At 37.2% G+C, this 24,568-nt stretch overlaps 1 protein-coding gene across 3 annotated transcripts in view; it reads right to left on the bottom strand.

The window, feature by feature from the left end:
- The window catches only part of ETFDH (electron-transferring-flavoprotein dehydrogenase), a 65,914-nt gene that overhangs the window by 7,663 nt on the left and 33,683 nt on the right, over positions 1-24,568 (bottom strand). For all 3 annotated transcript variants that reach the window (XM_006892781.1, XM_006892782.1, XM_006892780.1), the window contains 6 exons: positions 22,739-22,820; positions 22,093-22,211; positions 15,801-15,878; positions 9,272-9,418; positions 4,816-4,956; positions 2,544-2,687 (listed from right to left, as the gene is read on the bottom strand). In XM_006892781.1, coding sequence (XP_006892843.1) covers positions 2,544-2,687; positions 4,816-4,956; positions 9,272-9,418; positions 15,801-15,878; positions 22,093-22,211; positions 22,739-22,820 — 711 coding nt within the window. The remainder of the gene's footprint in view (positions 1-2,543; positions 2,688-4,815; positions 4,957-9,271; positions 9,419-15,800; positions 15,879-22,092; positions 22,212-22,738; positions 22,821-24,568) is intronic.

Here is a 24,568-nt window from a genome sequence, read left to right on the forward strand (position 1 = left end):
GATAATAGGGATGGGAGTGTCAGAGACAGTGCGATTGGCACAGGACAGAGCAGAGTTTAGGGCTGTTGTACATAGGGTCGCTATGAGTCACAAACAACTCGATGGCATACAACAACAACAATAACAAAACTCTTTGAGCGAACGAACTGCTAATCCAAGGGTCTCTAGTGGTCTAGTTGTAAGAAGCTGTATTGCCAACACAAAGGCAAGCAGTTCAAATACATCAGTTGCTCCTTGGGAGAAAGATGGCCAATCTCCTCTGTAAGTTAGTGCCTCTGAAAACCTGCTGGGGGTCAGCTATCAGTTGATACACACGATGACAACAACAAAAGGTTCTCTGGACCATTGTTTTAATTAAGAGACATCAAGGTCAATTGGTATTAACAGCCCACAAAAACCAGTATTTATTCCATATTCTACTTTGGTAAGTAACAACTGGGGTTTTAAAAGCTTTCAAGTAGTCATATAAAGTGCAAGTACTGATCCCTCCCTATCTGGAACAAAGAGAGAAGAAAAGAAAAGATTATAGAGATTAGTACAAAGAACTAATGGACCACACAAACATCAGCCTCCACTACTCAGGATCCCAGAAGACCTGGATGGTGCCCAGCTACCACTGCTGACTACTCTGAAAGCAATCACAGCAGAAAGTCCTGGACAGAGGAAACTGTGGAACAAAACTCAAAATCATAAAAACAGCCAGGCCTGCTAGCAGAATGCCTGACATTAGGCCTTTACTCATCCTTTGAACTGGAATTAAATTTACCTAAGGCTCAACACTCAGATAAGAGACAGGCTTTAAGAATGAACAAGAACACATGGGAGATACTCACTCCTTCAAACAATCTAACAAGATCAAAAGGGCAGCATTTGCCCCGGGATAAAGCTCAGACAGCAGGAAAGACTAGGTTAGAAGGATGAATGCAATCAAGAATCCCACGGAGGAAGTGGGAAGAGTGTTGCTGCAATGTGGAAACTGGCACATAAAATATATCTGAATGACTGGAAAACCAATTTGCTCTGTAGATATTCACCCAAAGTACAATAAAAACTCATTCTAAAAGGGCCATGAGTTAACTTCATTTCTTTCTAGAGACTAATGTATTACTTTTTTTTACACCCCTCCTCTGAGACTTTTTCCTAAAACTAACTTCATGGTTTACTTTATGGATCCATATGCAACATCTATCTACAATTTATGGAATATAGAAATTTTGTTTACATAAACTCATAGATTGCTTAAGAATTTATTGAGGGTATAGTCCAAGTAGTGGAATAGCTGGGTCATATGGAATTTCTATGTTCAGCTTTTTGAGAAAACACCAAATTGCCTTCCAGAGTGGTTGTACCATTTTACAATCCCACCAAAAAGGTAAGAGTTCCTATCTCACCACAACCTCTCCAACATTTATTATTTGCTATTGTGTTAAACTTTGTCACTGCTACTGGTATCTCATTGTGGTTTTGATTTGCATCTCTGTATTGCCAGTGATTTTGAGGATTTCTTTATGTGTCTGTTGGCCATCTGAGTATCTTTCTCTGTGAAAAGTCCTTCCATGTCTTTTACCCATTTTGTGATTGTGTTATCAGTCTTTTTCTTGTGGAGGCCCCGTAGGATTCTGTAAACTGTTGCTATGAGACCCTTGTCTGAAATGGTATTTCTAATTTTTGCCGCCCCCCCCCCCCCGCCAATCAGTAGATTTTCTTTTCACTCTACTGGAAAATGTTTTGGATGCACACAGGGATTTAATCTTTAGAATGTCCCATTCACCAATTTTATCCTTTCCAGATTGTGCATTTCTGGCTGTATTTGGTAGTCTCTTTACACCATAGACTAGGCTGTCTAAGCTTGGTCCCAGGTTGTCTCTGGTGAGCTTTTCAGTTTTGGACTTTACAGAGACTTTTACATCAATGTTCATAGCAGTGTTATTCACCATTGCAAGAACACAGGAACAGCCCAGATGTCTAACCACAATTGAATGATTTGAGAAATTATGGTACATTCACTTGATGGAACACTATGCAGCATGCAGGAGCAATGATTTTGTAAATTACTACCTAACTTGGGAGATACTGGAGAGCATTATGCTGCATGAACTAACTCAGTCCCATAAGGACAAATAATGTATAAGAACATTACTGTAAAACGAGAATGAGGATCCAAGAAGGAGGGACAGAGGTGTTAGGATGGGTGGGTGTAGGGGGTTAATCACAGGGTTGCATAATTTGATGGGTGAAGGAGGCGGTGAAGGAAATAGGAAAGATCCAGTGTGAAAAACCAATGTATAACAACTTTGTAAATAAACCAGTATAAAATAAAAATTTTTAAAAAGAATAAAAATAATAAAGTATTCAACAATAAAAAAAGTTCTCATTCATCTAGAAAACTACAGGGTAAAAGTGTTATACAAACACCAGTTGTCTTGGTAGGTTCCTTAAATTCTTTTCCTATAGGATAATTTTTAAATTTTTTAAATGAATATCATTACTCTATTTTTTTTATTGCTGAATTAATAAGGAATAAAAAAAATTAAGAGAGTTACCTGCAGACCACCTTCGTTGAGAGCTCTGGCTCCATATGCAATCCTTTTTCCACCTTCCAGTGTTGGTTGAATGCTGGGATGGTGTTTCCATCTCTGGAATTCTCTAAATGGGCTCAGATATGGATTTTGGTAGTCTAGACCAACCTTCAAAATGTTAAGATTTAAATGTGATGTATTTTCAAAATGAACTATTTATTTAAAATTAAGTTAATCTAACTGTAGGCAATTTGAAAAGAATTCATTTGTTCCTCAATCTTCCTGCTGTCTTAACATTTTGTATCTGTTAACTTGGACCACAGTATAAGATATGACTGTCTTGTGCATTAACAATCTTATTTCTAGTAGTAACAAATGCTGAGGTGTGAGATGAGGGTAATGTTGGCTGTGATTAAGTAATGATTAAGGTTATGTGTCAACAAGGCTAGGCCATAATTGTCAGTTGGCTTCACAAGTAGTTAATGACAAAGTCATTGTCCATTTTGTAATCTGATGTGATCATTATTCATTTGCATATAATGCTTATTTTCTCATAACAGCTTAGTCTTTGGAACCCAATCATGTTGATAAATGAGGAGTAGGTCTGTTATAAAACATGTAAGTCCAATAATGCAAAATGCAATAACCCAAATTTACATAAATAACTATATAAAATCTGATGAGAAAAGAAGGTGTTGAAGATTAATGTCCAAGTTAGTAAATTATCTCTAGGTAAGGATCTCAGATTATATTTCTACAAAAAGAAATGTAATTATTACTCATATATCAATACCAATGCAAGAAATAAACCAATAATCTATACTACAATATGTAAAATAAAGAAAGAGGATACAATACACTTTGGAAAAATGAAGACAAGAAATATACAATGCTTTGCCAAAGTGGATTTTGTGGAATTTTTTGCATTGCCCAGGTTTTAAAATTAATAAAAACTTTTGTTCTAATAAAATTGTTGTTCTTGAGTACCATCGAGTTGGAATAAACTCATAGCTGGCCCTCCAGCAGGTTTTCAGAGGCAGTAAACTGCATAGGAGGAGATTGTCCTTCCTGTCCCTGTGAAGCAGCTGGTGGCTCTGAACTATGTGCCTTTGGGATTGCAGTGCAGCTCTTTACCACTAGGCCACCAGAAGTCCCTTTAATAAGATTAAGTTATTAGAATAAGTAAACAAGGTAATAAAAAACCCATACGACTAAGAATGAAAACTCACTAAAGCATAACACTAAAATATAAGACTACCATCAATGGCAAGGTGCAGAAATTCTAAATGTTGTAATTCTTCCATTCTTAGTCCTGTTCATAATGTAAGGTGGTTAAATAAGGTGATTCTGCTTGAGTTTCAGAAATAGATACAGGTTTAAACCAAGTACTGATATTTTCAGTGAGAACATGCCAGAGTGAAAATGGGGTTTGTTTGGGTTTTGTTTTTTTTTTATAAATGGTTTTGAAGTCACACAAGTTCAGCTGTGAATACTGGCTTTACCATTTGTTACTGATTTTCTACTCTAGCAATGCAATGTGACAGACTGCAACTGCCCTAGAGGGTTTTCCAGGCTGTGAAGCTTTACAGAAGCAGATCACTAAGTCTTTTCTTCCACAAAAAAACTTCCAACTTTAGGGTTTGCCGTCAAATGCTTAACCACTGTGCTACAAGGACTCCTTTTTTACTATATAGTATGTGTATCTGGGAATGTGTTTAACATGCTGTATCTGTTTCCTCCCATCAGTAAAATAAAAAATACTTTTCATAAGATTGCCATGAAAGAAATAGATTTTTAAGAAATTTTACTAAAACATCTAGCATAGTGCCTTGCATGTAGAACATACTATGTTGTTGTTGTTGAATGCCTTCAAATCGAGCACGACTCATAGCGATCCTATGAACAAAAGATCTGAAGCCTTTCTATAACTATCAATATACCTATGTGTATTTAGATAGACTACTGTTCACGATATCTGCACCACTTTAAATACTGATAAAACAAGAAGGTTAGCTCTAGTAGCACAGTTATAGGGCGTTGTACTGCTAACCCAGAGGTGGAATCTCAGGTGGTGTGAATCCACCAGCAGCTCTATGAGAGAAACACAGACACTCGTTCCTTCCATGCAATTTACAGTCTAAAACCTGCCAGAAGGTAAATTATGAATCAGTTCCAACTTGACAGCAATGAGTTTGGGTTTTACTGAGACTCATTTTACTGAAATGCATTTTATATTCTTTATCTTTACACTAATTATCCTAACAGCAGAACTTTCCATATAGAGGAAATAACTTACCACCAAGCCAAGAGCTACCATGGGTTCACCTTCATTTAAGTGATAGAGAAAAGATCCTCCATAAGTATGTCTGTCCAAAGGCCAGCCAACAGTGTGATCTACTCTCCCAGGTTTCCATTGCTTTTCATCAATAATCCATAACTTTTTTTAAAAAAAAGTCATCGGGGGGAGGGGTGGGCAGGGAGAAAAATGCAACAATGAATGAATGGAAATCCAAAACCTCTGTAAATGTTTGTTAAAATAAAAAAATAATAATAAAAGTAAAAAAAGTCATCAAATATTACTTAAACATGTACTATCACCACAGTATTTAAAACATGATAAAAGAGCTCAAATATAAAAGAATTTTATCACTGTAGCATGGGGACTCAGAGTGGATAAATAGGTCGAAACAAAGTTTATTAATGGTTATTAGAGATGGGAAGGAGAAAGTAAGGAGGAGTCTGCTTGGTGGGCATTGAGCTGTTGATGGTGATGGGCGACAGAAAATTTTGAGAATGAATAATGTGATGCAGCACAACATGATGAATGTAATTAATATCACAGAACTGTATAAATTAGAAATGTCAGCATAGCAAATATTTGTTATATTTGTGGATCTTGTGACTGCCCTCAAGTTAGCTCTGACTGATAATGACCCTTTCTATGTACAATATCATGAAATACGGCTCAATCCTGCCACATCCTTACTTAAACTGTTGTACTTAAGCTCATTGTTGCAGTTACCGTGTCCGTTTAGACCACTGAGGGTATTTTTCTTCTTTTTTTTTTGCTGATTTTGTAATTTACCAAGCATGATATCCTTCTCTAGGGACTGAACTTTCTTGGCAGCATGTCCAAAGCAAGTAAGATGAAATCTTATCATGTTCTTTTCCAAAGAACATTTGGCTGTTACTACTGTGGTTAAGTGCTATCGAGTCAAATAAGACTTACAGTGACGCTATGAACAATCTTTATCATCCATTGATACATTTCAGTCCACTGCCAAAGACACTATTAACCCATCTCATTGAGGATTTTGCTCTCCTTCACTGACCTTCCACCTTTCCAAGCCTGGTGTCCCTTCCCAAAAAATAGCCTCTCCTAATAACATGTCCAAGATATGTAGTAAGATGAAGCTTCACCATCTTTGTCTCCAAGGAACATTCTGGTTGCATTTTTTTCCAAGACACATCTATTTGTTCTTTTGGTAGTCCATGGATATTAAGCACTCTTCTCCAACACAACTCAAATGCATCTAATCTCCTCTTGCCATCTTACTGTTTGGGAGGGCTGGAGCACCATCATTGCCAGGGAGTACTCAGATAATGGGAGAGAGAGACTGGAGCCTGACCCAACATCTTTGAGAGAAGGCAGGAGGCTCAGCCAAGTTCTGCTGATAGTAGGAGTACAGCACTTACTGACCAGTTGGCTAAGCTGGTTGTGGGGAAATGATGAAAGGGTAGGAGGGATGGGTTTGTGTGGTGCTGTATATATAATATTGTATATATTTATGCTTGCTTGTTCATAGTTTGCTCTTCTGAGTACAGTACTTGTCTGTCAGCTTACTGTACTAAGGTAGCTTGCTGGCTGCTGCAATGCTGGAGGCTGTGCCACTGGGATGTTAAAACCATTAGAGCAACTGTGGTGGCCAGTTTTCAGCAGAGCTTCCAAATTAAGACAGAATAAGAAGGATTGGCCATCTACTTCTGAAATAACTGGCCTTTGAAAACTCTATGAACAATTTTGGCTTTATTTCTTCCAAAATAGACTTGCTTGTTCTTTTGGCAGTCCATGATGTATTCAACATTAATCATCAGTACCACTATGAGTCCCCTGTGACTCGAAGGCACTTAACACAATAACGTCAACATAGAGAGAGAGATCAGCTGGCCCAGTGGACAGAAAGTGATGCTACCAAGCCAAAGGTGGGTGACTTTTAATCCTCGGCCCTCGGGTCTGTCTTTCATTGTTTCTGTTCAGACATTCCTCTAGGTCCTATAGCCCTGGTGTACAAGTTGCCGCACAGTGGTCACTTGTGGTTGCTGTGAGGCTGAACACTATGACACTGATGTGTCAAATGAGCTAATGGCTGGTTACCCAATGCAAACAGAGAGTGGGGTGGAGCTCCCCCATTAAAATAAGTGTGGACGGAGGAGTGGCATCCACTTTAGAAATAGCTTGCCTCTGGAAACCCTATGAACCTGTAGAAAGGATGAGAGACACCCAAGCGTCGAGGACTTTCCTTCATAGGGTCGCTATGCCTGCAGTCAATGGCATTTAACAACAACAACCACCACAATCCAAAGATATCAATTCTACTAAGGTCTTCCTTATTCACTGTCAAACATTCATATGTGCATAAGGGAATTAAAAAATATCATGACTTGGGTCAAACTCAAATTAACTGCCATGGAGTTAATTTGACTTACAGTGTTCCTCCAATGGGTTTCTGAGGCTGTTAATCTTAAAGGGAAGACACTGTTCATTTTTCTCTCATGGAGCAGCTGATGGATAAGAACTGCCAGAAATGCAGTCTTTTGATCAGTAGTGTAGACTTTGGGCAGGCTATGCCACCAGAACTCCTTGACTTAAAGTACCCCTGAATCTTCAAAATGGCATTTCTACTCTTTGGCATTTAAAAAAAATTTTTTTTTGTGGTATATCTGTTCACTGTAAAGATAGGATCTTTGATTTTTTGAAAGCTGCTTCCATGGGTCTAAGTAAAATGAAATAATTCTACAGCTTCAATCTTTTCTCCATTTATAATGTTGCTGCTTATTACTTCACTTGGGAGAATTCTTGTTTTCTCGATATTGAAATGTAATCCATTACAAAGACTACAGCCTTTGACCTTCAACAGTAAATACTTCAAGTTCTCTTTACTTCTGACAGTCAAGGTTGAATTATCTGCATATCAATGATTGTTAAAGAGCCTTCCTCCAATCTGTATGCCATGATCATCTTTATAAAGTGCAGCCCCAAGCTGCCAATACAGTGACTGTGGAGTTGATTGGTGTCTCCAGTTGGAATGCGGCGGTGGTGGATTTTGAAGGGGAAAGGTTCCTGCTTCCGTTGGACTGCCTCCCGTTGCCTGGTCTGCTTGTTGCCTGTTCTTAGGATACAGATTCTGAAGGGGAAAGGTGTCTGCTTCCGTTCAACTGCCTCCCGTTGCCTGGTCTGCTTGTTGCCTGTTCTTAGTATACAGACTGAATAGATCTGAAGAAAAGATGCAATCTTGATGAACATTTTTCTTGATTTTAAACCATACAGCATCCCCTTGTTATGTTTGAGAGAATATGTTTAAGTTAATGTATAGGTTCTTCAGGAGCACAATAAAGTATCCTGGATACTTAAAAATTTAATCCAGAATTTTTTAAGATCCACACAGTTAAATGCCTCTGCATAATCAATAAAATATAAGTAAACATCTTTCTGGTATTGTTTGCTTTCAGCTAAAGTACAATTGATACCCACAATAAGGTCCCTTGTTCTACATCATCTTGTGAATCCTGCTTGAGTACTTCTGGTAATTAATGTAAAACTTTCCTATATGTATCATTATTTAGGCTTCCCATCATAGTATGTAAGAAAGAACAGAGAGCATATCAAAGTGGCTTGTTTCAGAAGGTTAAAGTTTCAACAGAATAATAATTCAAAGGGTCTAAGACACCAAAAGTCAGAGTTTTAATGACCCTATGGTTTTTTTATGTTACTTTCTAAAATGCCAAAACCAAAGGTTCATAAAAATGTCTTAAAATGAAAATTATAAAACATGAAAAGTTACTGTACATTAATTATATCTCAATTAGCATACTGGTTATTATTTTCAAAATAAAGTTGAGCAAGATTTTGGGAATGAGATACTCAGGCTCATTTTGAGAGGAGGTTGATGATTAGTTGAGATTATGGAGAGAACAGGTCTCAAAATGCTGTTAATTAGTAGAAGTAGGGGAAATTTGGAAATCTGAGGAAAGGCTGGTAGCTGGTCATAGAGGTTGAGTGGAAGCATTTTGGAGGTAAAGGAAAATAAAAATATAGTTGTATGTCACATGAATTTTTGTTATCTAGAACAAGTTATTGAATTTCTGTGAAGCTCAGTTTTTTCCTAACATGAAAATAAAAAAATTATAATTCATAAAATAAGAAAAAAGAGGTCAGAAAACTCATGGACTTTTAAAAGCATTAATAAGATTTTCACAGTGGTCAGACTTTCACATAATTATTGGAAAGGGCTGAAGAGCTGAGGAAAATTTCTGAGGAGTTGATAATGTTCTCAAACTTGATGAATATATATCTATATTGGCTATAGATTTCAGACCTGTTACTTTACATTATGTATGTTGTTGTTCAAGAAATTTACTCTCTCCTACCCCTTCCCATAACTGAAGCAAACTGTTCATCTTCTTTTTAGATAGGTACGTTTCAAATTTTAAATATTATTTCTTTCTGAAATATTATCTTAAAAGGCAAATACCTCTTTTAGTCCAATTCCATAGGTTTGGGGCTCACAATTTGCCCTCAAATTAAACTTTTTATATAGTTGCTTGGCTAGATGTCCATGGCAACCTTCTGAAAAAATTGTAACTTTGGCATGTAGTTCCAGTCCTCTTTCAAATGTTGTCTGTAAAAGCAAGAAATGTTTTAGAAATACCGAACTGCAGTATTTGGCAACTTAAAATATACCGACATTCAGGTCAGTGTTGAACTGATTCAGATAGAGAAGAGTCACTGTTGCTGTATACCACTGACTCAGAACTAACATACAGCTCACCCTCCAGCAGGTGTTCAGAAGCACTAAATCACATGGCAGAATTACCCCTCTTTATTCTTTGGAGCAGCTGGTGGATTTGAACTGTGTGCCTTTTGGTTGGCACCACAACTCCTTACACCAGGCCATCAGAGCTCCTTTAGATGAGTCATAACAAATATATAATATTAAAAAGAAAACGAAGTACTATTTTAAGTGGAATTTAATTTCAATTTTATATCTTGTGCCAATTATTGTGTATTTTCCTCCTTCAAAATTACTTGATTAAGTTTGTACAAACTAAAAAGCAAATAAAAAAATGCTAAAATAATTCTCTACATATGACTACAAAGTAAAAAGGCCATTTTCCCTACTATGTCTAATATTATTAACAGCTTGCTAGTGAATTGTTCTCAAAATATTTCATGCATAACAAACTATACCAAAATTCTCAAAGTCATTGCTATTCAAATCTGTTCCAACTCATGGTTTTCCAAGGCTATAAATTGCAATGGGAAAAGAATGACTTTAGGGTCATATTACAAAAATATAACACATCACACTTAAATGTATCTTCTTGTTTTTACTGTTATGTGTTATCAATTGCTTGTGACCCATACAGACCCTATGTACAACAGCTCTAAATGCTGTTCTATCTTGTGCTAACCTTATTTTCTCTAACACACCTACACCCAGTACTCTGGTCACTGAATCAGTTCATCTCATCAAGGGTCTTTCTCTTTTGCACTGTCCCTCCACCCTCCCAAGCATGACATACTTTCTTAACTATGAAAGCAACCCAATTTTCCCTCACTTTTTCATCTCTGGCATAATAATATGATTGTCTGATTCAAAATATCTCAAGCTAATCCATCTCATTTCATCAATATCTAGTATGCCAATATGTATCTGTTCCATTTTTTTCTTCACAATGCCCAATTGTCCTACATACATGCTTCTCACATACTATGTTCTAATCACTAGTCTGCTTACAACTCCTCCTCCTCCTTTTCTTAATATCTCATATGACTTTTCAAATCACTGTATAGCTCACATTGTTCCTTAAATAGTTAAGCAGTCTATGTGGACATAATATAAATTACTCAGCCATTCTGTATGCATAATAGTCACCTAATGTTTCCACTGTGTGAATACAAATAATATAGATCCTACATCTGTGCATAGAGCTTTACAAGATTGTTGCTTTTATTTTAAGAAAATTTTCCAGGAATGGCATTATTAGGTAAAAGGGTACAATTATTTTTAATAGATATTACAGAATGCATTTTTTAAAAGCCTAAATAAATTAGTATTTCTAGCTGCAGTGGAAAGATCTTTCCCCCAAATCTAACTAGTGATAGAAATATATATCTTTTTAGCTTTGTAATTGTTATTGTTGTTATGGGCCGTTGAGCAGCCTGAGACCCAGAGCAACCCTATGTACAGTAGCTCTGAAGCCTGCCCTGTCCTGAACCATAGGTAATATTAACTTATTGCTATTTTAATTTCTATTTCTGTTTTGAATATATTTTTCTTTTTGGTTCAAAAAAATATTAAATAAATACCTATAATCTCCCCTGTGATTAACTGCCTGTGAAAATCTCCTGGATGGTCAGCTATGGGCTGTTTCTGACTCAAAGACACACAACAGAAATATTCCAAAGGGCCCCTTAACAGCCCCTCCATCCCCGAAAGATTACAACCTCACTGGTGTCAAGCTGATTCTGATTCAAAAAAACAATCTGTCAAGTTCTAAAACTATATATCTTTATGGGAGGACACTGCCTATCTTTCTCCAATGGAGCAACTGATAGATTTGAACTGCTAGGCTTTAGGTTAGCAGCTAAACACATTATGTACTATGTCACCAGGGATCCTTCTCAAGAAAGATTACAGCCTTGGAAATCCTCTGGGGCAGTTCCACTGTTCTGTGTTATTGGATTCCTATGAGTCAGAATGTGACTCAATGGCAACAGGTTTACTATTCTAAATTCTAATGCTAGCTTTTAGAAAAGTTGTTGTTATATGCCATAAAGTCAGAACTCTTTCACAGCTGACTTTCCAGTGAGTTTTCAGAGGCTGTAAATCACATGAAGGGAAACTGTCCATCTTTCTCAGGTGGAGCAGCTGGTGAATTAGAACTTCTGGCCTTTGCATTGGCAACTCCTTATCCAGTAGGCCACCAGAGAGAGTCAAATTAATCAAGATTTTATTTATGCTCTCAAACTGGTTAAAAAGGCAGATAGTAAGTAAACTGTGAGTAAATACTTACAAATTGTGATCAACTGTCACAATCTGGAAAAGGATTTTATGAGAGAGAATAGTAGGAAGGAGCTATTCTGGATTGGGTGGACAAGAAAAACCTTTGAAAAAAAATGTTATCTAAGCTATGAATGCTGAAGTATTTAAAAAGCTTTTGGTAGCCACCTGGATTTTCTCACCTGTACATTGCTTAGACTCTGTCCATTTCCCCAATATGGTATCTATAATTTTTTTCTTCTCAATGTGTAAATTTTCATGATAGTATGCAGTCAAACATTTTTTTTTCCAAACTGTGTTATTCAGTCTACTGTTTGTTTTAAAAATATGTTAAATTTTTATATAGATAAAAGTTTGTCTCTTTATGTTTTTAATTTCTCGTATCTATATGATGGTTTACCCTGCCATAAGGTTTTAAGCCTTTCATCATTGAGACTTTTTAAAAATTGAAGGTCTAACTCTGTTTTCTTCTTACTGGACATAACATTTTTTAATAAACACGAAACAACTTAATCTTTCACTAATGGATTATAATATTACTTAATATAATATATTTCTGTATCCCCGTGGAGATATAAACTTCTTACTGTTTAAAAGAACAGGGCTAAGAGCCTTACTGCTCTCTATACAAATCCTTGTTGTTGTTGTTATGTGCCGTCGAATCACTTACGACTCATAGCGACCCTATGTACAACAGCCCTAAACTCTACTTTTTACTAGCTGTCTGATCTTGGGAAAGTTAATTAGCCTAGGAAACTTGAAATGCCAAAGCAGAATTCTCACATACAAGATGCCTAAGGGTGGAGCTAGCGAGTAAGCAGTAGGATAATAGGGGTTTTTTTGTATTAAGAAAAAAAGTATTCAAACCCCTGTGATAATATAAAGGTCATCATGGAGGAAATGCAGATGAAGGGTTTCAATGCTAAAACCTAAGGCCTCAATATTTAAAGGGCAGGAAGCAGACCAAGGGTGACGGGAGGAAGGGGCCACTGAAAAAACACAGAAAACCAACAGAAATCAGTGTGATGAGCCAAGTCAAGAAAACATTTCAAGAAAGAAGTCATTTAACTGTGTCAAATGCTACTAGAAGGTCAAGTTGAGAGACAATGGGGAAATGACTACTGGATTTGGCAAAAAAGTACAAATTTGACAAGATTTGCTGTATAACAAACTTCAGAGAAGGAATAACTATAGTGGGTCAAATAGAGAAAGGAACAAGAGTAAAGAGAATCCTTACTTTTGACTCAAAACTTGTGGCACTAAAATAATGTCTTTTAAATTTAGACTACAGGCTTTAATTACTAAGATTCTTTTATGCTTGTATCTTATATAAAGGAATACCAAAAAATTAGTATTTTAAATTTTAAAACAGACAATATTTAAAAAGCTTGTGTGATTATGAAAATTCATTTAAAAAACAATGAAATATAATGGAAGAATGTCCAAGTTTATTATGATATTGTACATAAAATTTTAAAATAAAACAAAGTTTATAATTCACAAAGTCACAATTTAAAAAAGGATAAGCAATATTCTTTTTATAAATTTTAAAAACATATTATTTTATCATCTTGGGAAACAAATAAAATAATATAGTTGTTTTAAACCTAACTATGCAGTATGAATACTGCATGGTTTATAGTCAAGAAAAGTATGTGTCAGGGCTGTGTCTTTTCTCCCTACGTATTTTAGCTGTATGTTGAAGAAATCATTCAAGAACCAGGAGGGGTTTTGTTTGTTTGTTTTGTTTTATTTTGGGGGGGGTTAATATTTATTATGAAAATTTTTGTCATCTTTTTTCTTCACAGAAATAATCTCCTTCAAGCCATATGTAAAATATCTTAAGATAAATCAAACAGTAATATCTTAAATAAGAACCAGGAGTTTAAGAAGAGGAATTCAGTATTGGAGAAGGATTCACCAATAGCTGCATTATGCAGATAACACAATCCTATTTGCTGAAAGTGAGAAGGACTTGAAGCATTTGCTAAAGAACACTAAGAACTGGATTCTTTGATATAGATTACATCTCAATAATAAGAAAACAAAAATCTTCACCACCAGACCAATAGGCAAAATCATGATAGATGGAGAAATGATTGACATTGTCAATGATTCCATCTTGCTTGGATCCATAATCAATGTCCTTGGCACCAGTAGTCAAGAAATCAAAAGAGATATTGCAGTGAGAAAGTCTGCTGTCAGGGTCTACTACAGAATCCTGAAGAGTACCAATGTGAGTTTGAAGACTAAGGTGGGCCTGATCCAAGTCATGGTCTTCCCTAATGCTTGCTATGTTCTGAAAGTTGGACAATGACTAAGGATGACAGAAGGATTGATGCTTTTGAGTTGCAGTGTAGGAGAAGATTACTGAATATCCCATGGACTAATGAGTGAATAAACAAGTCTGTCCTTGAAAGTGAAATGAGAGTGTTCCTGGAGGCAAGGATGACGAAGTTTCATCTTACATTCTTTGGGCATATTATTCAGAGATGCCAGTCTTGGCAAAGGACATCGTGCTTGGAAAGGTGGAGGGTCAATGTACGAGAGGAAGACCCACAACAAGATGGCCTGGCACAGTTACAGCACCAGTGGGTTCAAGTGGTCAGAGTTAGTAAGATTGGCTCAGGACAGGGAAGGCTTCAGAGCTGTTGTACACAGGGTCACTGTAGTTGCAGGTGATATCAGATGAATCTTGGCCAAAAAAAAAGAGAATAGCAGAAGAACATCTATTTGTGTTTTAATGACTATGCAAGGATATTCTACTGTGTGGATCCTAAAAAACTATGGTTAACATTGAGAAGAAAGGGAATCTTAGAACACTTAATTATACTCTTAAGAAACCTATACCTAGACAAGAAGCTGTTGTGCAAAAAAGAGTAAGGGAGAACTACATGGCTTAAAATCAAGAAAGGTGTGCACTGCGGCTGTATTCTTTCCCCATACCTCTTCAATGCAGAGTAAATCATTCAAGAAGCTGGGCTTTATAAAGAAGAATGTAGTATCAGGATTGGAGGAAGATTAAATAAAAACCTGCACTGTGCAGATGATACACTCTTGCTTGCTGAAAGCAAGAACTTGAAACACTTGCTGCAGAAGATCAAAAAATGCAGTCTTCAATTTGGATTACATTTTAATGACAAAAATCCTCATCACTGGGCATTATCATGACAGATGGAGAAAAGACTGAAATTATCAACAATTTCATCTTACTTTGATCCACAATCAATGTTCTTGGTATTAGACATCAAGAAATCAAAAGACACACTACACTGGTCAAGGACCTGTACAAAGTACTGAGGAAAAGTGGTGTCACTATGACGACTAATGTGAACTTGATTCAGGCCATGGTCCTTTCACCTACTTTCTATGCATCCGGGAGCTGGACAATGAATAAAGATGACAAAGAAGGATAAAGAAAAAGAAATGATACTTTCGAGCTGTGGAGATGAAGAAGATTACTGAATAATAATATCTCACGGATTACCAAAAGAACAGATATGCTTTAAAAAAGTGAAGTCAGAATGTTCCTTAGAGGCAAGGATAGCCAAGATTTTTCTCACATAATCTGGGCATGTTTTTGGAGAGGCCATTTCTTGGAAAGAGGTATCAGGCTTGGAAAGGTGGAAGGGATGTCAGAGACAACAAAGATGGAACAAGATAGGACAAGGTTTGTTGTTCATAGGGTTGCTATGAGTTGTTCTCAACTTGATAGCACCTACCAACAACAGTAACAGTAATCATCAATAAATATTACAAAAATGATAAAGTAAGGTACTGTAATCTTGGTATGAGACAGGAAGACAAAGTTATATAGATTATGTGGTCATACAGAGTCTAGCTGAAAAAGGGCTATTTAAAAGAAAAATAATCCGATTGACAATTGGGAGAATATGCAATTATTATGAAATTTGTAGCAACACTAAGTTATTGTTTGACTCACTTAGTTCTTTTATTTATCAGTTTCTGCCAAGTACATAACTATTAAGACATTTACCTTTGGAGCACCATCTTTTTGTATTCCTACATCATTAGTGGCAATTCCTTTTACACTACCATCCTCATGAAAAAGAACCTAAAAACGACCAAAAAAATTAGTTATCAAATCAGAATTTCTAGTAACCTCAACAAGAAAGAGTAAAAACATATGCATATATGGCCTAGACAATCGTAAAACAGACCTTACAATATTTAGAGAAACATGTTTGGAAAGTCTTTGCTTTGAGTACAGCTCAAAGAGTTAAAGAAAAAAAATAACCCACCAAACCCCAAACCCCAAACTATAATCTTGATGAGTATATTTCATACCTTGAACATGAATGTTATTTTGAACTAGAATTAAAGTTTGGCTCAGATTACCAAGAACTGAAACACTGATTGTAAGTCTATTTTGATCTTTAAGGAACTGAGTTGTAAAAACCATGGTCTAGATCAGGTGTACCTTAGTCTCTAGATTGACATTGTTGCTTTTCAGTATTTTGGAAAGGTCCTTGACAGCCAATTTTCCCAATGCAATTTGTCTTTTCATTTCATGACTGTGATGCCAAAATTGTTGATTGTGTAGCCAAGCAAGGTATAATGTTAACAACCTGAATCTCTTCTTCATCTATCATGTTGCTGTCAATTGGCCCAGTGGTGAGAATCTCTGTCTTCTTGATGTTGAGCTCAATTCCATGTTGAAGGCTACAGTCCTTGACCTTCTGCATCAAGAGCTTCATGTCCTCCTCACTTTCAGCAAGGTTGTGTCATCTGTGTAATGTAGGTTGTTGATGAGTCTTCCTCCAATTCTGATGCCACACTTCCCTAAAAAAGCCCAGCTTCCTAAATGATCTGTTCTGCATATAGATTGAAAAGGTACGGAGATAGGATGCATCCCTGATGCACTCCTGTTCTGATTTTGAACCATGCAGTGTTTCCTTCCTCTGTTCTGAGGACTGCCTGATCCAGGCCATGGTCTTTGAAATTACTCGCTATTCATCAGAGAGCTAGACAATGATTAAGGATGACAGAAATAGAATTGATGACTTTGAGTCATGGAGCTGGAGAAGTCTTGAACATACCATGGACCACCAAAAAAACAAAGAGATGTGTTGCAATCCTGAAGGCACATGGTTCAAATCCACCAGATGCTCCTCTGGAGGAGGGGCAATCTCCTCCTGTCTCAGTTAAATCTGATTCAAGGACACACAACAACACACACACACATACACACACCACCACCACCACCAAAAAGCCCACAACAAACAGGTTTGTCTTGGTGAAACCAAGTTTCTCCTGAGGCTAGGATTTTGAAGCTCTGTCTCACATACTTGGGGCACATGGCCAGGAGGGGCCTATCCAAGGACATCATGCTTAGAAGGGTGATGGGATGGCTCAGGAGAGGAAGACTTTGAATGAGATGGATTGATATAGTAACTGGGACAACGGGAGGTGGTGTGTTGGAATCAATGAGACTGGCTCAAGACAGGGCAAGCTGCAGAGCTGATGTACACAGGGTCACAGGCAACTCAACAGCACTTAACAACAATAAGCTGTGAAAGAGTATAATAAAAAAGTGAAATACATGGATTATATGTGCCACCCAATTGTGACTTTGGCACCAAACCCAATCAAGAGTGTCAATACTGAAAAAATACTGAACCTCATACTTGGGTCCAAAATATTAAATAATGAGCATGTTGGTGATGTTATGTGTTATCGAACTGCCTGCGACTCATAGCAACCCTATGTACAACAGCCCTAAACTCTGCTCTATCCTGTGCCAACCTTACTGTCTCTGACACACCTATCTCTATTACCCCAGTCACCAAATCAATACAACTCATTAAGGGTCTTCCTCTCTTGCACTGCCCCTTTATCCTCCCAAGCATGATGTCCCTCTCCAAGGACTGATCCCACATTGCAACATGTCCAAAGTAGGTCAGACGAAGCTTTAGAATCATTGCCTGCAGGGAGCAGCCTGGTCTCACCCTCTCTAGGAGGAACCTGTTTGTTTTCTTAGCAGTCCATGGTATATTCAATACTCTTCTCCAGCACCACAGCTCAAATGCATCAATACTTCTTCTATTATCCCTAGTCATTATTCAGCTCTCTGATGCATAGCAAGTAATTACAAAGACTATTGCCTGGATCAGGCACACGTTAGTCTCCAGACTGACATTGATGTTCTTCAGTACTCTGGAGAGGTCCCTGACAGTAGACTTACCCAATGCAAATTATCTTTTTATTTATTGGCAGCTAGTACCAAGAGGGTTGCTTATGGAGTCAAGCAAACTAAAGCTGTTGACAATCTCAATCTCTTTACCATCTATCATGATGCTGCCAATTGGGCCAGTGATGAGAATCTTTGTTTTCTTGATGTTGAGCTTCAATCCGTATTGAAGGCTGCAGTCCTTGACCCTCTGCAGCAAGCACTTCAGGTCCTCCTCAGTTTCAGCAAGCAGGGTTGTGTCACCTGCATTACACAGATTGTTGACAAGTCTTCCTCCAATCCTGATGCCACGTTCCTCCTCATACAGCCCAACCTCCTGGATAATCTGTTCTGCATATAGATTGAAAAGGTTTGGAGATAGGACACATCCCTGGCGTAGACCCTTCCCAGTTTTGAACTATGCAGTGTTTCTCTGCTCTAAACAATATGTATAGGATGGGGAAACAAAAATTAGTAACAACAAATAAAACACAATGACTTATATGTTTTATTTAATTTACATGTTCTGAGGATAAAGAAATCTTAAATTTTTTAAAAAAGTTTTCCTTATACTAGCTTTGAGGATAGTTTGTTTATTCTGAGTGCCATCTTACAAAGGGAACAAAGAGAATATATTTAGAGAAGGGCAATGACAATACTGAAGGAATTAAAACTATCTAAAGTCATTGTTCAAAGAACTAAGAATATTTAGTCTAGGGAAGAAAAAATTCTAGCATGAAGGTAGAGGAAGATCACTGGCTGCTGCACATGGTTTGCTGTTTGAATCTACCCAGAGACACCAAGGAAGAAACAGACTTAGTGATCTGCTCCTGCATAAGTTATGGACAAGACAATCCTATTGGAAAAGTTCTATTGTATAATACATGAGACATGACAAGCCATAACTCAACAGCTGCAACAATAAAACAAACAGAAAATCAATAGAGTAAAGGTAGGGATAGAAGAGAGAACAAAGCTTAATTACATTGTTGTGCTTAGAAAATATCTTAGATTGGTTTTGTACAGTATAAAACAACACATAATTTCTGTCTTATACAAGGTTCAAAATCAACAGTACAAACATCATACAAACTTCTCTTGTCTAATAATCAGTTGTGTAATCACTTGATGAAAGTACAATATAAAGAAGTGAACTACTCTTTCTTTGGGTTAGATCTTTTGAAGGTCACTCCTAATCTCAAAATTCTATAATCCTGCAGGTTTCTGAAGATTATTTCTGTTGCTGCTGTTTGGTGCCATCAAGCTGGTTTTCAATTCATAGAGATCCTGGGTCTAACAGAACAAAACATTCCTTGGCCTTTGCCATCCTCACAATTGTTGCTATGCTTGAATTTATTATTGCAACACTACTGCTTCAGTCCTTTGCCTTGAAAGTTTTCCTTTTCCCCCTCTATCAAACACAATGCTCTTCTTTGGGGACTACTCTCACATAATAACATGAGACAAAGTCTCACCACCCCAGCTTCTAAATTAAGCATTCTGGCTTTATTTCTTTCAAGACAATCTGGCAGTCCACTGTAAATTCTGTATTTTTTTGCCAAGGCCTTAATTAAAATATATCATTTCTTCAATCTTTCTAATACATTGCCCAGCATTTGCATGAAAATTTGGTGCTTCGGGTCTGGTGCACTTTAGCTCTCAGTATGAGGACTTTTGCAGTAGATTTGCCCAACATAATGTTGTCTTGTTGCTTCCATGAGTACTGACTATAGACCCAAGTAATATTACTCTTCTTAAATGATGAGTCTGCTTACTGGTTCAGTGGTGAGGATTTCTTTTAAAAATTTTTTAATTCTTTCATTGTTGCACCTTTTCTTCTCTACACCTCCTATCCGTTCTCCCAGTCCACTTCATAATGCACTTCTTGTTCTGGATTGTTGTAATACTTGTTGTTATGTGCTGTAGAGTCGCTTGGGACTTATAGCGACCCTATGTACAAAAGCCCTAAACTCCGCTCTAGCCTGTGCCAATCTCACTGTCTCTGATATACCCATCCTGCTTACCTCAGTCACTGAATCAATCTACCTCATAAAGGACCTTCTCCTCCTGTGCTGTCCCTCCACCCTCCCAAGCATGATGTCCTTCTCCAAGGATTGGTCCCTCCTTACAATATGTCCAAAGTTATGTCAGACAAAGCCTCAGGATCCTTGCGTCCAAGGAGTAGCCTGGTTTGACCCTCTCCAGGATGAATCTGTTTGTTTTCTTAGCAGTCCATGGTACCCTCAATACTCTTCTCCAGCACCACAGCTCAAAGGCAACAATTCTCCTCATGGTCCAAATTTTTGATGCATAACAAGTGATTGCAAAGACTATGGCCTGTATCAGATGCACCTTAGTCTCCAGAGACACCATTGTTCTTCAATACTTTGGAGAGGTCCCCAACAGCAGACTTTCCCATGGCAATGCGCCTTTTAATTTCCTGGCTGCTGGTGCCAAGACTGTTGACTGTGGAGCCAAGCAAACTAAAGCTGTAAACAATCTCATTCTCTTCACCATCCATCCTGATGCTGCCAATTGGCCCAGTGGTGAGAATCTTTCTCTTCTTGATATTGAGCCTCAATCCATATTGAAGGCTGCAGTCCTTGACCCTCTGCAGCAAGTGTTTCAGGTCCTCCTCAGTTTCAGCAAGCAGGGTTGTGTAATCTGCATAATGCAGATTGTTGGTACATACAATGCCTAATTATTTTTTCCTTTCAGACTTTTATTCTCCTCCTCTGTTATATTACCTATCCACTTTTTTCCTATTCTCCCCTTAACACCCCACATCAGTCCTATTTTATAACAGAAGTGTTAGGCAGTATTTGTCCTTTTGTGACTGAGATATTTCACCCACACTCACCCATTTTGTGTAATGTTTTACGAGTGCATTGTTTTTAAATGCTGCATAGTATTCTATTGTGTCAATGAACCATCATTTTTCTAGCCATTCATTTGTTGCTGGGCATTTGGCTTGCTTCCACCTCTTTGCTATTGTGGATTAACACAGCAATAAATGGGATATGCATACATTTGTTTCAGTCATGGCTCTGGTTTCTTTAGAATATATTCCCGGTAGTGGAGTATCTGGGTCAAATGGTATTTCTATAAATAAGTTTTTGAAAAAGCTCCTGACTGTCATCCATAGTGGCTGTACCATTTTACATTCCTATCAGCAGTGAATAAGAGTTCCAATCTCTCTACAATCTCAGCATTTGTTCTTTGCTGCCCTATGAACTTTGTTATTATTGCTGTGGTGAGATGATAAAACTGTTCTGAAGTGGTGAGGATTTTTGGTATTTTTATATGTTGAACTATAATATAAAGGTAGCAGTCCTTAAGTTTCATCAGCAAGTTGGTCAAGTCTTCTTTGTTTTCAGCAAGTAAGGTTTTATGAGTTTTCTTCCTATTTGATGTCCTGTTCTTCTTCATATAGTCTAGTTGCTGAGATTATTTTCTCAGTGTAAGTATCATATAAGCATGATGAAAGGATAAAACTGATGCCCACATTTCCTGATTTTAAATAACACGACATTCTGCTGTTTTGTTTCAAAGACTGCCTATTTTGCAGATGACACAACTTTGCTTACTGAAACTGAGGAAGATCTGAAGTGCTTGCTACAGAATATCAAGGACTATAGTTTTAAATATGGATTGAAGCTCAACATCAAAAAGACAAAAATTCTCACCACTGGGCCAAACAGCAGTGCTAAGATGGATGGAGAAGAGATTGAAGTTGTTAACAGTTACAACTTGCTCAGCTCCACAATCAATGCTTTTGGCACCAACAATCAGGAAATCAAAAGGGAACTGTGTTGCGTAAATCTGCTGTCTGGGACTTCTCCAGAGGACTGAGAAGCAATGATGTCAGTCTAGAGACTGAGGTGTACCTGATGCAGGCCACGGTTTTAGCAATTACTTGCTATGTATGCATCAGAGAGATGAACAATAATGCTTTTTCCAGCCACAGCATCCCACAAGGCACCCCAGGACAGCAAATTAACTCACAAATATTTATTTCCTCACCTCTATATGTCTTAACTGTTAAGTAAATAAGAGATTACTTCCTATAAATACAAAAAAGACAAGAAACTATACAAGCCTCAGCAGCAGCATAACCAGGGTACACTTCAACACCAAGGGCTTCTGCTTGTTCTCCCATCCAGCTCACCACATGTCCCAAGCGTACAATGTAATTGCCATGATTATTCATTGGAAGACCTAGAAATATATGCTTTATTAAATTGACTTTATATTGATAAAATATCTCAGAAAACATAAAGGCTTCATAAAAAATTCTAGTGCCATATAGGGAGCTCTGGTGATGTAGTTCTAAAGGAAAAGGTGCTGCTAACACAAAGGTGGCACTTCTTTGGCAATTCAAGCCCATCATCGGCTCCATGAGAGAAAAAAATCGATTCATGGCTGACGCTTTTCTGACTCAAAAGCAATGAGCAATGAATAAATATTCATGAATTGTCATTTATTCAACTTATTTTCTTCAATTTTAGTCTAGAGTTTAAATATATTACATTAAAATAATACTTAGAGCACTAAATTAAAATTTCCAGCTTGGCATACAAAACTGTATTTAAATTCTTCTTGACTGAAGACAGAACTAGGATCTAGTCCTGCTTTCCCACCACTTAGTTGTGTAACTTTGGGTAAATCATTCAAATCTCTGGACCTCCACGTTCTCCTCTGTAAAAGGAGAGGCTCTGACCACATGATAGTTTCTCTGACCTTACCTGGAAGAATCGGTACAGGAATTCTATGTTTTTCAGTTAAGATTCCAAATCTGTCTTCTGTTACAGGAGTTTTAAGTGGAGCCTAGAAACAAAAGAGGAGAAAAAAATTAAACATTTTTGTATATATTTGTCAGAGTAACTAGAAATTTTTAAAAATGAAAATTTTCCCTGGGCCAAAAGGGAAAGAACACTTCATTTCCGAAGTCAACCTGTAAATCTGTCTCTATAGTATACTCTTTACAAAACCTTCCTGTCAGTTTTGCATCTCAAAAATGTCTTTCTTGGGGGGGAGGGACAGACTCTGCAGCCTCTCATTTAAATATGAAAAGCTAAGAGGATGGTGTTTTGGGTCTGTCATTATGAGTTTAGCCTAGGCACTTGGCTACAAATTGTACTTCCTATTTGTGGAAAAGACAGAGTTTTAATTTTCCTCTGGATAGGGGCAGTTTTCATATATGTAACGTGCTGTACTTACGGAAAGGTCAGTTGTTTGAACCTACTAGGTGCTCTGTGACAGAAAGATTAGCAGTCTCCTCTTTTAAATATTTATCATCTTGGAAACCATATATTGAAGTACCACATTGATACCAGGTACTATCCAGTCAACTGTGACTCACAATGACCTTATATACAACAGATCAAGATCTTGCCTGATTCTGAGCCATCCACAAAATACCTGCTGTGCCTAAGTTCAATGTTGCAGTCACTATGCTAATCCATTTTGTTGAGGGTCTTTTTCTTTTCTCTGACCTTCCAGATTTCTAAGCATGATGTCTCTTTCCAAGAGCTTATAACATACCCAAAATATATGAGACAAAGTCTCTAAGAGGCATGCTGGCTGCACTTATTCAAAGACAAGTTTGCTTGTTCTTATCTATCTAAAAGGCCTATTTTGTACGCCTTACCAAAATCACAATTTAAAGGCATTAATTCTTCTCTGGTTTTTCTTATTCACCAGGCAACTTTCACAAGCATATCACATCATTTGAAAATACCATGGCTTGGATTAGGCATACACTAGTATTTAAACCAATAACCTTGCTTTTTAGGATTTTCAAGAGATACTTGACAGCAGATTTGCTGATGGCAGTATGTCTTTTGATTTCTTGACTGTAGCTTCCATAGGTGTTTTATTTTGGAACCAAGCAAAATGAAGTTCTTGACAAGTTCAATCTTTTCTTCAGTTATCATGATGTTGCCTACTTGTGCAATTGTGAAGATTTTTATTTTCTTGATGTTGAGGTATAATTAATATTGAAGCCTTTTGAACTTTTCTTCTAGTTCTTTTCACTTTCTGCAAGCAAAGCTGTGTCACTTGTAAAGGCAAGTTACTTACATGTCTTTCTCCAGTCATAATCTTCCTTCATCTATGTTCAACGTCTCAAATTATTTCCTCAGCAGAGGACTGACTAAATTTGGCATAAAAATGCAATGCTGATCACACCTTTCTTAATTTTAAACCATGCAGGAAATGTATATTAAAAAATGGAAGATATAAAGATGGATATTCTCGACCTGAGTGAGCTGAAATGAACTGGTATTGGACATTGTGAATCGGATTAGATGATCCACTTTTCTGGGAATGACAAACTGGAGAAGAACAGTGTAACATTCATTATTAAAAAGAACATTTCCATTATTCAAAATGGGTGAGCCTGGAGGACATTATGCTGAGTGAAATATCTCAGTCACAAAAGGACAAATATTGCATGGTGCCACTGCTGTAAAATGGGACTGATATCAGGGTGGGGGTAAGACAGAAAAACTGGGTAAATTGTGTATACTGCACTGAAACAGATGAGGGAGTGAATAATTTAAAAGCGATGCATG

Source organism: Elephantulus edwardii, unplaced genomic scaffold (genome assembly GCF_000299155.1).
Source record: "Elephantulus edwardii isolate Elephantulus edwardi_28Jun2011 unplaced genomic scaffold, EleEdw1.0 scaffold00119, whole genome shotgun sequence".
Taxonomy (NCBI): domain Eukaryota; kingdom Metazoa; phylum Chordata; class Mammalia; order Macroscelidea; family Macroscelididae; genus Elephantulus; species Elephantulus edwardii.